Genomic DNA, 14591 nt, shown 5'->3' with positions numbered 1-14591 from the left:
AGAATTCCACGCCTCCTTAACTGTTTGAGAACCTTTCTTCCCTTTCTTTCTCTCCTTCCCTCCATCCCTCCCTCCCTCTCATTCTCTTCCTTCCTTCCTTCCTTCCTTCCTCCCTTCCTTCCTCCCTCCCTCCCTTCCTTCCTTCCTTCCTTCCTGTTTATTTTGTCTGCATTGGGTCTTCGTTGCTGTGCACGGGCTTTCTCTAGTTGCGGCAAGTGGGGGCTACTCTTCGTTGCCGTATGTGGGCTTCTCATTGCGGTGGCTTCTCTTGTTGCAGAGCACGGGCTCTAGGCACGCGGGCTTCAGTAGTTGCAGCACGCGGGCTTCAGTAGTTGCAGCACGCGGGCTTCAGTAGTTGCAGCACGTGGGCTTCAGTAGTTGTGGTCCTTGGGCTCTAGGCTGCGCGGGCTCAGTAGTTGTGGCGCACGGGCTTAGTTGCTCCGTGGCATGTGGGATCTTCCCGGACCAGAGATTGAACCCCTGTCCCCTGCATTGGCAGGTGGATTCTTAACCACTGCACCATCAGGGAACTCCCCTCCATTTTAAAAAAAATTTTGTTTTTATTTTTTTTGGCCGCGCTGTGCGGCATGCAGGATCTCAGTTCCCCAACTAGGATCGAACCCTCGCTCCCTGCAGTGGAAGCGCGGAGTCTTAACTGCTGGACCGCCAGGGAATTCCCCTTCTCTCTTTCTTTCTGTCTTAATTTCTTTTTGAAAACTGTTTTTTTGACCTAGAGATTGTGAAAACCTGCATTTTAGGCAAAATCCCAGTAAGATTAATTTGAATTAATTTAATGAGAGTCCCACCCCTACCCCTCCCACCCACTAGAACCTGAAGTGGTCTTAAGGGCATAGCACATTCTTTTTTTCTTATTTTGGCTGCCCCGTGTGGCATGCAGGATCTTAGTTCTCCAACCAGGGATCGAACCTGTGCCCACTGCATTGGGAGCGCAGAGTCTTAACCACTGGACCGCCAAGGAAGTCCCGAGAGTACATTCTATTTATTTATTTATTTATCTATCTATCTATTGATGGATTGATTGATTGATTGATTGGCTGTGTTGGGTCTTCATTGCTGTGTGCAGGCTTTCTCTCGTTGCAGAGAGTGGGGGCTACTCTTCATTGAGGTGCGCGGGCTTCTCCTTGCGGTGGCTTCTCTTGTTGTGGAGCACGGGCTCTAGGCACGTGGGCTTCAATAGTTGTGGTGCACGGGCTTAAGTTGGTCCGCGGCATGTGGGACCTTCCCTGACCAGGGCTCGAAGCCATGTCCCCTGCATTGGCAGGCGGATTCTTAACCACTGTGCCGTCAGGGAAGCCCCGAGAGTACATTCTTAAAGTGTGTGTGTGTGTGTGTGTGTGTGTGTGTCTGTGTGTGTGTGTTTTAAAAAGCTAGGTAAAAGATACTTGTGAACGGTTTGTGATAAAATAGTAACTTATTTATTTTTGATGGAGTGTTTTAATTTAGCCCATTGTTGTTAACTCTACAGAAATACAGACATGTGGACAACATCATGTTTGAGAATCATACAGTTGCTGACCGCTTCCTTGACTTCTGGAGGAAGACAGGGAACCAGCACTTCGGGTACTTGTATGGACGGTACACAGAGCACAAAGACATTCCTCTTGGTATCAGGGCTGAAGTGGCTGCGATTTATGAACCTCCTCAGGTAGATGTGAACAGGATTTGCAGTCTACGGGTCTCTGTATTGCTTTGTTTTGAAGGCTGTATGGGAGCCCTTTTCACGTTGCATGCTGCTTCTCTTACTGTATCATTTGCCCAGTCTATCTCTTTCTCTATACACACACACACACAGTATTTATTTTCTGAATTATTGGAGAGTAAGATCATGGCCCCTAAATATTTCAGTGTATATTTCCAAAGAATAAGGACACATTCTCATATAACAAGTACATTGAGCAACTTAAGTAAATTGAACTTTGATACAATATTTTTATCTAATCTGCCGTCTTATTCAACTTTTGTCAGTTCCCCCAAAAGTGTCATACAGTTGCCCTCTCTCTTCTGCTTCTGTATCTCCTCTGTCCATGCCTACAATCAGCTGTCCCAGGATTTATGGAATTAGAGTCACAAAATTACTCAAGTTCTTTAGCTTATGCCACACAGGTAACTGTCTTAATAACAATATCAAAATTACCACCAGTGTAGGACTGAAAACAGTTGAAGATTGTTTTGGTGGGAGGGGAGGGCCCCTAGGGTATATCCCACTAGGGACCAGCAGTTGGTTACTGTGTTTTAAAGTCACTTGGAAGATCTTCCCTGTATGATTATGTCACCAATGAGTTACACATTTATGTTCATTTGTTTTATTTTCAGTATTTAAGGATTGGTTTTATGTATATATTTTTTATTTATTTATTTTAAAAATAGATTTATTTATTTATTTATTTATTTATTTTTGGCTGCGATGGGTCTTCGTTGCTGCCCGCTGGCTTTCTCTAGTTGCAGTGAGCGGGGGCTGCCCTTGTTGCGATGCGTGGGCTTCTCACTGCGGTGGCCTCTCTTGTTGCGGAGCATGGGCTCTAGGCGTGCGGGCTTCAATAGTTGTGGCGTGTGGGCTCAGTAGTTGTGGCTCGTGGGCTCTAGAGCGCAGGCTAAGTAGTTGTGGCACACAGGCTTAGTTGCTCCGTGGCATGTGGGATCTTCCCGGACCAGGGCTCGAACCTGTGTCCCCTGCATTGGCGGGTGGATTCTTAACCACTGTGCCACCAGGGAAGCCCGTATATATTTTTTAATTTGTACAATTATGTAAAATGTTTATATGGTTGTATAGTATATATTATATAAAATATTTATTTTGTTTTATTGTATATAAGTTTACTACAAAAGTGAAGATTGGAACCGTATTGCATCCTGGTTCATGATGTGCTGAGGTAGTTGGGGGAGGGTCTTGTGCCTGCAGGTGACTGTGTGATGTATAAACACAAAAACATGGTGCACTGAGGCATGGCCAGAGGGCTGAATGGAACATAGTAAATGTTAGTGGCTGAATTAGGTGGTGGGATATCATTGTTCACTGTAAATTCTTTAACCTTTGCTGTATGTCTGAAATTTTTTATTTAAAAAAATGTTGGAAAAGTAAAAAAAATTTGCACATTTGCAAAGTGAGAGCCACAAACAACGTCTTCCCCTTCATCTAATTTCCTCCCTCTCCTACAGGTAGCCCCCACTTTAAGCAGTTTTTGGCTTAGATCTCTAAAGTTTGATTTTTTTAGTATAAGCAGATACACAGATATTTCACAGTATCCCCTCCTTTGTCTCTGGGTGGGCACCACGCCATACACAAGTGTGTCACCTGTGCCGTGTTCTGGAGATCTCACCGTGACTGGTCTACTTTTTAAATAAACCAGGGTCTGAAACTGCAGGCCTTGTGGCCACTGGTTGTTGTGCAGGTGTGTGGCTCCTGCACAGATGCCGTTTCCTCCCTGGCTGTATTTATACAGATTGTGTGTTGTCTACTCCCTTGGATATTCTCATTATTTACTGAGAGCTACAGATGAAATGTTTGACCAGGCCTTTGGTGATGGTTCACTTCCAGGGAGACATGAGATGGCAGTAGATGCTCACCCAGAGACTCTGCTTGTCTGACCCTTTGGGCACTGAGTGTGCTCTGTCAGCGGGAGCTGCTTTTGGAAGCACAAGACGTTCCAATTCAGTTTTGAGGAGGGTCCTTTCATGAAGCATTTCAACAGTTCTGTTAAGAGTATGATTGAACAAAAATTGGAACAGAAGCCTCTGGTGTCCAGACTACTAACAACATCATCAGAGCTCCCAAATTGGGGATCTTGGAGGTTGAAACACTTGACCTCTAATAACCTCCAGCTCATTAGAAGTTGAAGCTCATGCTGCCACATGTCATGAAACAAAATCCTTAGGTTTGTTCTGAGTTTGTGCTTTGACCTGTGCTCTGGAGGTATTAATGATCTCCATATGGGTCATACCCAGCAACATAAAGTTCTTTTGTTGTTTTGCCAGGATTTGACTAATTTACAAGGATATACCCAATTAGTATAGCTCAATTTGGAATTACCTTCACTTTCATATTCTATAGCCAGGTCTTCTGCTCGGTACGATGCTTAGCGTTATGAGCTGCATTTCAGTGCAGATTAAAGATTTCAGCAAGCTTTGTCCACTGCAGGAAGTGGGATCCTGTGGCCGGTGTAGGTTGCATGTGAGCCAGCCCAAGCCCCCCGCCACTGCCCCAAGCTGAGGGCTCTGCCCACCAGTCAGCAGGTTACCTATTTCAGGTGCCCTATCCTTGGCTTAGGGTGTGTGTATCTGTTGTCCTCTCTCACTCTGCCTTGCCTGTGAAGCTAAGCACTGTCCCTGCAGGAGCTGCATACGAATTTTCCAAGGCTGTTTTCTGGGAACGAATGTTACCTTACAGCTCTAATCTTACCTAATCTAGCCAAGCCTATTTGGAGTGAAAACTATTTATCCAAGAGAGTTTTGAAACTAACTTCTATCCCCAACGAAGGAACCTTAAGGTGTAGAGAGCCTTCCCTAGTCCTAAACAACCACATGTTTCATGCGGAGCTGCTAACTTGAACCAGCCTGAATATCGCCTCTTCATGTGCTCTGAATCTTGATTAAAAGCAAAGCACAGCCCTAGAAGGGAAGAGCCTGGAGGGCTTGGCCTGTGTTATCTGGTTGAGCTTTTCCTGCTGCCTTAACTCTCCTCTTTGGCAAGGGGGAGACCGGTGCTCCTTTGTGACACCTGAGCCAGAAATGGAACAGAGCTGCTGTGCTGCTTTTCTGAACCCCTCCTCTAAATCCATCTTCTCTCTTTAATACCCCCACAGATTGGTACACAGAATAGCTTGGAGCTTCTTGAAGACCCAAAGGCTGAGGTGGTTGATGAAATTGCTGCCAAACTTGGCCTGAGGAAGGTACTGAAGTATTCTGTTGGCCTTGAGGGGGGGCCCCGGCTCTGTGTTGGGGACGTCTAGGTGGGTGGTATGGCCAGGCCTGGTTTGGGACTGAACTCCCAACTGCACAAGGTCAGGTGCAGGCCTGGCACATTTTGAAACCTCGCTTGTGTTTATTAGGCACCCAAAAAAGGATCCCAGTGCAGGGACTGTTATATTTAAATCCGCCAGACATACTTCTTAAGGATTGCCTCAAAGTGGGGGAGGAAAGAAGCAGCAGGAGCAAGACCCCTACTTCCTGCCAGAGGGGACCTTGACTCCAGGCTCTTAGGGCACATCCTCCTAGGTGTGAGCTCTCCCTTCGCGCGTCTGTTTGCGCTCATCGTTTTCTGTCCCCCACACTTGGAGCTTCTGGTGGTCCCTCTTCAATCCTCATTGAACCTCCTGTTTTTACTTGAGGCATCTGAGCGTGTAAGCCTTCTTAGTTTTCCTGGGCAGTTAGAAGACAGAGGAGAATTTTCTTTTTGAGTCTGATTATCTGGTTTATCTCACATCTTTGGTTAAGTTCCCAGGAACTATAAAGATGGCGTTTTATAGATAATGTTGAACTGTGAATTTGAACACATCTTAGGAATTCACTCTTAATAGCTATGTAAGTTTTATCCTTTATTTCCTAATCAATTTAGACAATGAGAAATAAACTCCCTACAGATAAACAGGGAAGACTGGAAATGTGCCTTATAACCCAGGAATGCTATGGAACAAAGTCACTGTATCGTTTTAAGAACAAAAAAGTCTTGTTGTTTCTAACAGGGAGTCAGCATCATGATTTAGGGGCATATTTTGGTTTAAATTCTGGAAGTTTCTCTTGTTCAAAAGAAAAATCAGTGTAATTTTTTTTACCTATGTTTGTTATAAACGTTTGGTCATGATAGTCATAATTAGAAGATCTTGAAGTTACTTAAATGCCTTTCTCCAAACACTGGTTCCTTAGCCCTAATTTAGCTTGATTTTGGTTCTGCTTTATTTACTGCTGAGTTACATTTATCCTTTTAAGGCTCATTTTCTCCATTGCCATCCTCCTCGGGGGGTTTTGGGCATTTTTAAAGAAAATGAAAGTCTCCAGATTTGCCTGGTCGTGTCTGCAGGAGATGGAATTGAAGAGTTTCATGTCAGGGTTGTGCTAGAGAGGGTCACAAGCAGCAGGTCACTTCTCCGAAGGACAGTAGGTGTGTGCCTGGATTCCAGCCCCGCTCTTAGACCTCCCAGCCAGGTTCTGGTTCAGGAATGGTAATCAGCTGTGAGGTTCGTGGGCACAGGAAGGCCAGGGATCACAGAGCACACAGACAGGCACTGTTGCTGTAGCAGGATGTGCCAGGGAGGCCGACCCTGCCCCAAGCCCTGGGACTGGCGTTTCAGATCCCTGTACCCTCAGATGCTTCCCTTAGCCCCACACCGGAGCTCAGAGGAGCAGCTGTGCGAAGTCTCTGTTCTATCATTCTTTTTTATTTTACGTGCATTCTCTGGGGAGTATGTTTTCCTGTCTTACGGAGAAAGCCCTAGCATCTGAAGTGGCATTGTCTTTATTTGCTTGCTCGTTATCTGTCTTCCTCTTTGGAGTGTAAATTCCCTTTTCACTGACGTTCTGTTAATTTTATCCACCCAGAGGTCCCCTGCACCTAGCATAGTGCAGGGCACAGAGGTGGTGCTGAGAAGACTTTTTCTTTTTTTTTTTTTTTTAATTTTATTTATTTATTTTATTTATGGCTGTGTTGGGTCTTCGTTTCTGTGCCAGGGCTTTCTCCAGCTGTGGAAAGCGGGGGCCACTCTTCATCGCGGTGCGCGGGCCTCTCACTATCGCGGCCTCTCTCGTTGCGGAGCACAGGCTCCAGACGCGCAGGCTCAGTAATTGTGGCTCACGGGCCCAGCTGCTCCGCGGCATGTGGAATCCTCCCAGACCAGGGCTCGAACCCGCGCCCCCCGCACTGGCAGGCAGACTCCCAACCACTGCGCCACCAGGGAAGCCCGAAGACTTTTTCTAACAAATAAATGAGATGTGCTCGTTTGCCCTCATCTCCACCCGGCAGCACCAGGGGGAGGACGGCCAGTGTCAGCCGAGTAGAGTTTGAGAGCCCTGGTGTGGACGGTGGCTTAGCTGAGGAGCTGACTCACCTAGAAAGAAAGAACTGGCTTCCAGGAGTCTCCTCTCTGGGCAGAAGCTAGAAGACATTCATCACCTGTTTCAGGGAGAGACTCAGAAGGTATTCTTCTCTTTTACGCAGGTTGGCTGGATATTTACAGACCTTGTCTCGGAAGATACCCGAAAGGGTACAGTTCGATATAGTCGAAATAAGGTGAGATGGGGCAGGGATGCTCGCTTGGCCAGAGCTTGTTATGGACCAGCTCTGGGCTGCACTCTCCAGTGTCTCTGCCCAGCTCACCCTGGCTTTTAGACCACGTTATTTTCAACACAGTGTTCTTGATAAATTAAGGCTGGGTCTGTTCATTCTGTCTCGGAGATCAGAGAGACTTTACCTTTATAAACCACTGCTTTTTGGAGGTCAGCCCATGAGGTGGATTGCCTGTGCTTCTGGCGTTACTGGTTATACACGTGTTTTTCTGTGAGGAGTTGGTAACAGTCAGGAATTATAGGTACTTGCTTCACCGTAGTTTGTGACGTGTCATAGTTTAGTTCTTAATATTTTCTAAAGAAGAAATAGAAGCATATTTTGACATGATGCTATAAAACTTGGTATGCTGGTTCTCTTTTCTTAGGACACCTATTTCCTGAGTTCAGAAGAATGTATCACTGCAGGAGACTTTCAAAATAAGCATCCCAACATATGTCGACTCTCTCCAGATGGACATTTTGGATCCAAGTTTGTTACTGCAGTGGCTACAGGTATAAATGGGAGCATTTATATTGTAAATATTACTACCTTGTTAATATATTTTGTTCCTCTTTCAGTAGCTTTGCATTCTTAACTTAGTTACAATAGATTTTCTTTCTTTCCTTCTTTTTTTTTTGGCTGCACCGCGCGGCATGTGGGATCTTAGTTCCCTGACCAGGGATCGAACCCATGCCTCCTGCAGTGGAATTGTGGAGTCTTAACCACTGGACCGCCAGGGAAGTCCCTACAATAGATTTTCTTAATGGGCCTGTGAGACATAAGATTATTCTTTTTTGGTTTGCGGCAAAAATCTTGAACTACTCAGCATCACACAAAACTACTAGAATTGCGGCCTCAGTGTAGCCCTCCTCTAGTCCATTCTCTTGGCCTCAGTCCAAGTTCACTTGGTTCTGGATCTGAGTTCTGGGCTATCTTTGCCCCTTTCCAGTAACCAAGGATGACTCTGTCTAGCTGTCCAGGAGAAGAGTGATTTACTTTTCCTGTTACTTTTTTATTTATGAGTGGGAGTGTCATTTTAAGAAACCATTTCCATAAAGCTTTTTTTGGGAGTGATGAGTGTGTGTGTGTGAGGTGTTGTGCACATCATACTACATGTTATGTACAGCATGAATATATAATAATAAAAGACTGTGGCCTGTAAAAAAGTGCCACCAAATCTTTTATAACATACTTGAGATGCTGTCCTAGAGAAAAGCCAGGCATAAGACAATATGATTTAAAAGAAGTAGGAATTTGAAACTTGGAGAACCAACTAATAAAAACAATCTCTTTGGTCAGTTTTTTAAAGTAAACACTAACCTCTATCCTGTGAAGACTTGGGTTCTACCATCACAGAGATGATAATCCAGTTTGTTCATGGTAACCGTGCTTCCTCTAGTTCAAAATACCAGTTTACAAACAGCCCAAGCATGTAAGTAACTAGATGCCTTATTAATCCCAGCTGAGCCTGTTACCACTGCCATGGGAAGGGAAACATCTTTCATACTGTCTGAATTTTTAAGATCCATTTGATTTGAGATCCATTTAGAGTGACCAGCACCTTTTTGAAATGAATGTACTTTGGGGGCATGAGAGGCCATGGCTGCATTGTTCACATGTTAGCATAAATTAATGGGGTCAGATGCTTAAGGAAGTGGATGGGAGTTTGGACTGGGATTTGCAGAAGCAGTAATTCTGTAGCATAGAGTCCTTCCACGGGGGCAGATGGGGCAGGGGGCCTGTCGTGATGAGAGCACTCAGGGTAGCAGGAGCCAAGGAGGAGAGCAGAGAAGAGACACATTTTACATAATCAGAATTTTGCCAAGCCAGCTTTCTGTTTGATGAAGGGGAGGAAAGTATTCTCTTTCTACTCCCTGCATCACATAAACCCCTGCCCCCTTCATTTAGGCTGAGATTCTGGGTCCAGGCATTTAGGCTGGTGGTTCTCAAGCCTATCAGACTGGACACCTGCTCTTTAGAACATTTGTGACACCTCTTTACTATCCAGAAAGTAAAATTCATAGATAATATACCTGCCCACACAGCTGATTCTAAAAAAGAAAGCAGAGTGGTAGGCTGACTAAAACATTAAGGAGAAATAATAGTGAAGGAGCATGTAATAAGACAGTACATTCTGCGTGCCAGTGCTTGGGGACTGGTACCTGCTGAGGATAGCACAGTGGAGGAGCCGGAGCTGCCAACCTTGTGGGGCGGGGCCTGCACAGGCATCAGCGACGTGGTTCCTAGACACTCAGCAGCTCTCCACGGAGCTCTGAGCCAAGCAGGGCCCTTCCTCAGCTTATGTGGTATCATGCTTCTAGAGGATTCGCTGTGTGTTAAAGCTGGGCATGTTTGTTTCTGTGGCTGTGTATAAAATACAATTGATTCTAATCCTAGATCATCACAAATAGGGGTTTTGCCTACAGGAGTGTTCGGGGGACATTTCAAGGCCATGTGGGATGTGGAACAGTTCTTTATTGTGTGGGACTCCCCTGAACACAGCAGGATGTCTGGTACCTTTGACTCTAGCCTGCTAAAACTGGCAGCCCCTTCCCCCCACTGCCCCACTTTGTTGAGACAACCAAAAATCACCTCCACAGATTTCCAGAACTGCTCCTTGTGAGAACTGCTGTTTTAGGCTTCCGTGGGCTCCCATGGTAACCTCACCCCTTTAATTACTGTTTCTGTGGGGAATTATTCAGTGGGCCCAAAGAACTGGTACATGTTTAGAATTATAAATAGTTTCCAACTTGGGGGCTGCCTGTACTTTCAGTTATTGACTCATACCTCTTGTTGGGAATTTGGAAATTATAGATTGTCCTTGGAATTTTTGCCTCCGAAATTGGCACTTTACTAGCGTTTTAGAACTATAAGGCAGAAAATCACTTAACTTATAATAAGATCTGCAGTTAGAGTCCTTTCACATCTGTGCTGATTTGTCCCTCTTGGTAATGCTGTGAGATGCTCAGACTCGTAATTCCTCTCCCTTTCCCAGGGGGCAGCGATGGAAGGTGGTTATCCAAAGTGTCAGAGATCTTCTAACTCCAGACAGATTGTTCTCTTCCTCCGCATCAGTGGTTCTTGACCAGGGACGTGTTGGTACCCTGGGGAGCTGTTTGAAACGCCCTTGCCGAAGTCCCATTCTTAAGACCCTGATGGGACAGGAAGGAGCAGTCCTGTGTGTTTGTGGCCGTCTCCCGGGAGACTGGCTGGTGTGTCCCGGGGTTCATGGTGCTTCCACGGTCACGCTGCTGTCAGCTCCCCACAGCTGCTGCTGATGCTGCAGGCCCAGGTGCTGGCGCGGGTGTGGGGGCCTTACCATTTGGCCTTGTGTCTGCGGATCCCTTCTAAGAACTTCTCTAGCTTGAAACCTTTAGGGGAAAAGAGTGATGATTACATGTGGGGTTGCTCATGTGCACATGATGGAGCTTGTGGAAGGAGAATCATCACAGAGCCCAAGTTTAAACTCCCTGCCATGATGCTGGTTTCTGTGTCTCGGTCACCTGGCACACTCACACCCATTTCTCAGCTGTGTGTGTTACTTTCTGGGCTGCGTCTCAGACTCAGTAGCAGCTGTCCTTTATCACCGCCCCTTTCCATCACATGGTGGACTTCCTGATGGACTGATTTGGGAAGGGAATGAGAGTTAACTGGCCTGGCCTGCTTTGTCTCTGGGACAGTACCAGGTTTCCAGCAAGGTTCAGAGAACCCCTCAGGACCTGGTTTCTTGCTTTTCCACATGGAAAGGGGAGCTTGCGGTTCCTGTCAGTGACTCTGCCTTTGGAGACTATGCATATGGACTGAGTTTGCTTTTTTTAAGAACCTTCCGTTTTACAAATACTGCTTTCCATTTTTCCCTGGTTCTCACAGGCCAGATCTGTCTCAAAACCAGCACAGGTTTACAGGACACACACCAAGGGCGGCTCCTCCATGTTCCTTCCTGACCTTCTCTGCTCCTTGTGAACTGCACACTCATTGTGCTATGACGTTCATTCCCCAGATTGCACCAGAGGGTCACATGCCCTGTGTTTGCTGCCTTGACCTTAGCGGTCATTGTCCAGGCCTGGCCACCTCCCCCGAGTGTGTGAGTTGAGGGCCAGAGAGAAGATGCTAGGCTTGACTGTCCACCGGGCCTTTGGAGTCCAGCGTGATGCAGCATTTGGAAGCCAGCTGCTGTTGGCCTCTGGTGTGCGGAGTCGAGCAGACACAGGCCCCTGTTTGTCCCTTGGAGGCTGGCTCTGCCCTGTCCTTCACATTTTTGATTGCTTGGCCATCAGATCTGCTTTCTGGTAAATGTTTGAGAGCCAGACAGATAAAATTTCTGTTCCCTGATCAGTAACTTATTCTGTTTTTGTCAAAGAAACTAAGAGATATTGAAGGTTTTTTTTTTTTTTTTTTTTTTTAAATTATTTTATTTATTTACTTATTTTTGGCTGTGCTGGGTCCTCGTTTCTGTGCGAGGGCTTTCTCTAGTTGCGGCGAGCAGGGGCCACTCTTCATCGCGGTGCGCGGGCCTCTCACTGTCGTGGCCTCTCTTGTTGCGGAGCACAGGCTCCAGACGCGCAGGCTCAGCAGTTGTGGCTCACGGGCCTAGTTGCTCCGCGGCATGTGGGATCCTCCCAGGCCAGGGCTCGAACCCGTGTCCCCTGCATTGGCAGGCGGACTCTCAACCACTGCGCCACCAGGGAAGCCCTGAAGGTTTTTTTAAATTCTCCAAAGCCATAAAAATGATGGCTGTTATAGTTGTTAAGAGTGTAACCCTGATTCTGCAGGAGAGGAAGACGGCTGCATGCTCGGTACTGCCTGACCTCCTGACCCGTTTGGGATGGGTTTTACCCTTGTCCCAAACTGTAAGCCCTACTGTGGGTTTCTTTGGAGCAGGGCCTGAGAGAGGTTAGAGTGGAAGGCGTGGAGGGCAGGGCTCGGTGCAGGGAGAGCAACCTCCTAGGCACTGTGGTGGGGTCCACGCCTCCTTGATGTGCCAGCTGCACAGGTGTCTGAGGTCAGGGCTGCTCTCCATGCTATGCAGGTACTGACACTGTGCTGGGAAAGGTTTCTGTTTTCTCCCATCCACTCCCGTTCGTCTCCCTGCATTCACTCAAGAACAGAATTTGCTGGAACATAGGGCTCTGTCTGTTGTTCACATCTCTGTGAAACTAAAAACCAGGAGCCCAAGTATGCTTTTGGGTGGGTGTTAGAGAAGGTTCAACAGTCTTGCTTCCCGATTCTGAGAGAGCGTGTCGCTGGTGGGGCCTGTTTGAGGAGATGCAGTGGCATCTGCACACCCTGTGTTCAAGGCCTTGTGCCCAAGGCTGTCGTAAAACTGCTGTCAAACATTTTTGATTCTTATCCAAGACACACTCATGAAAGTTGGTTCTGCAGGTCCAAGGTAAAGGATGACACTTGTTTTGAACGTCCTTTGGAGGATTCTCGCTGAAGGTCTCTCTCTTGCAGGTGGCCCCGACAACCAGGTGCACTTTGAAGGGTACCAGGTGTCCAATCAGTGCATGGCGCTGGTCCGAGATGAGTGCCTGCTGCCCTGCAAGGACGCCCCTGAGCTCGGCTACGCCAAGGAGTCCAGCAGCGAGCAGTACGTGCCTGATGTGTTTTATAAGGTAAAAATGCAATGGTACCGAGAGAAGTGGATGGAGAGCAGCATGGACGCTGACCTGTCCTGGACGTTGCTAATTTTGGTGCATTCTGGCCATGGGAGCTGTTGGTCAGCCGTGGTCGTCTAGAGCCTAGCTTGTGGATAAGGGACTCTGTGGCATTTCCAGGGCTTTTGTTAGCTACTCAGGCAGGCTTCTGTAGTGTTAGGGCTTATAAGCAGAAGTGGGGGTGACACGCACTGGGTTTAGGGGTACATAATAGAAGTGAAACCACTGCAACACAGACCGTTTCAGTTTCTGAAAAGGAGAATTGGTGCCTAACAGGGCCTCAGCAGGAGTGAAGGTTGGAGCTGCTTGGCAGAAGTTAGGCTCTCCTGACGGGACCCAAGTTTAGGTTAACCGCTTAGATGAGCAGTTGTCCATTTCTAAACCTTTGTTTCCTGTGAAAGCTATAAAAACGACTTTTTTGAAAACTGTGATCTGGTTTGAACAAGTCGGAGTTGGGTGCTTCCCTGGGGATTAGCAACACGGCTCCCATCCTCCTCATGGGAGTTGCTCTGGTCACAGGCAGGCACCTTGCCTGTTCCGCATCCTGGGCAGACTTTGGTTTCCATCTGGCACCGCTCTGTCTGGAGGACCCCTTTAATATTTCTTGTAGTCCAGGGCTGCTTTTGTGTGTCTGAGAAGTATGTTGTTCTCCATTTCTGAAGGATATTTTCACTGTGTAAGGAGTTCTAGGTTGACAGGTCTGCTCACAATCTCACTGCACTTAGGCCACAAAGACCTGCTGGCAGAAGGGGCCTGGAAATAAAATAGGCAAGCAATGAAAACCCAGAAAGAGTGATGATCTAATTTCTTTAAAATGATTTGATATCTTTCAGCAATTTTTTTATATCAGTGTGTGCATGTCTAGTCATTGTTTTGTTGTTTTTATTGTTCCAGCAAGTCTGCATTTCTACTTATTTATTTTTTAAAATTTTATTTAGTTTAATTTTTAAAAATTCTCTCTAAAAAATATTTATTTATTTGGCTGCACCAGGTCTTAGTTGCCACATGCAGGATCTTCGTTGCTGCATGCAGGATTTTCGTTGCGGCATGCGGGATCTTTTAGTTGCAGCATGTGGGATCTAGTTCCCTGACCAGGGATCAAACCCAGGCCCCCTTCATTGGGAGCACGGAGTCTTAGCCACTGGACCAGGGAAGTCCCTAAGTCTGCATTTTTAAACAGCTTTATTGAGATGCAATTCACATACCACACAATTCACTCATTTAATGTGCCCGGCTCGGGGGCTCTTAGGATGTTTGCAGGGTTGTGTAGCCATCACCACAATCTAATTTTAGAACATTTTTGTCCCCCAAAAAGAAGCCCTACATCCTTTAGCAGTTACGCCCCAATCCTCCCAACTCCTGGCAACCACTGATCTGCTTTCTCTGAGGTTTCCCTGACGGAATCCTACAGTGTGTGGTCTTCTGTGACTGACTTTTCACCACTTACCGTAATGTCTCAAGGTTCCTCCATGCCTGCAGCCTGCAGTACTTCATTCTTTTCATTGCCGAATAGCGTTCGGTGGTACGGGCGCAGCTTACTACCTGCGGGATGCATCAAACACCCGGGAGAGCGCCTAGAAGCTGAGGGGCTCCGGGGCCTCCTGGTGGTGATTTGGAGACCGGAGACTACCTGATTGTGACAAAGACTTCACCTCTTC

At 46.8% G+C, this 14591-nt stretch overlaps 1 protein-coding gene across 2 annotated transcripts in view; it reads left to right on the top strand.

Annotated features, from left to right (window-relative positions):
- The window catches only part of NPLOC4 (NPL4 homolog, ubiquitin recognition factor), a 57489-nt gene that overhangs the window by 22283 nt on the left and 20615 nt on the right, over window positions 1–14591 (top strand). For both annotated transcript variants that reach the window (XM_036836131.1, XM_036836132.1), the window contains 5 exons: window positions 1487–1666; window positions 4821–4907; window positions 7169–7240; window positions 7662–7788; window positions 12731–12891. In XM_036836131.1, coding sequence (XP_036692026.1) covers window positions 1487–1666; window positions 4821–4907; window positions 7169–7240; window positions 7662–7788; window positions 12731–12891 — 627 coding nt within the window. The remainder of the gene's footprint in view (window positions 1–1486; window positions 1667–4820; window positions 4908–7168; window positions 7241–7661; window positions 7789–12730; window positions 12892–14591) is intronic.

The sequence above is a fragment of the Balaenoptera musculus genome, chromosome 20, assembly GCF_009873245.2.
Source record: "Balaenoptera musculus isolate JJ_BM4_2016_0621 chromosome 20, mBalMus1.pri.v3, whole genome shotgun sequence".
Lineage (NCBI taxonomy): Eukaryota > Metazoa > Chordata > Mammalia > Artiodactyla > Balaenopteridae > Balaenoptera > Balaenoptera musculus.
Note: the sequence above shows the minus strand (reverse complement) of the source record. Positions and strands in the feature narration are given on the sequence as shown.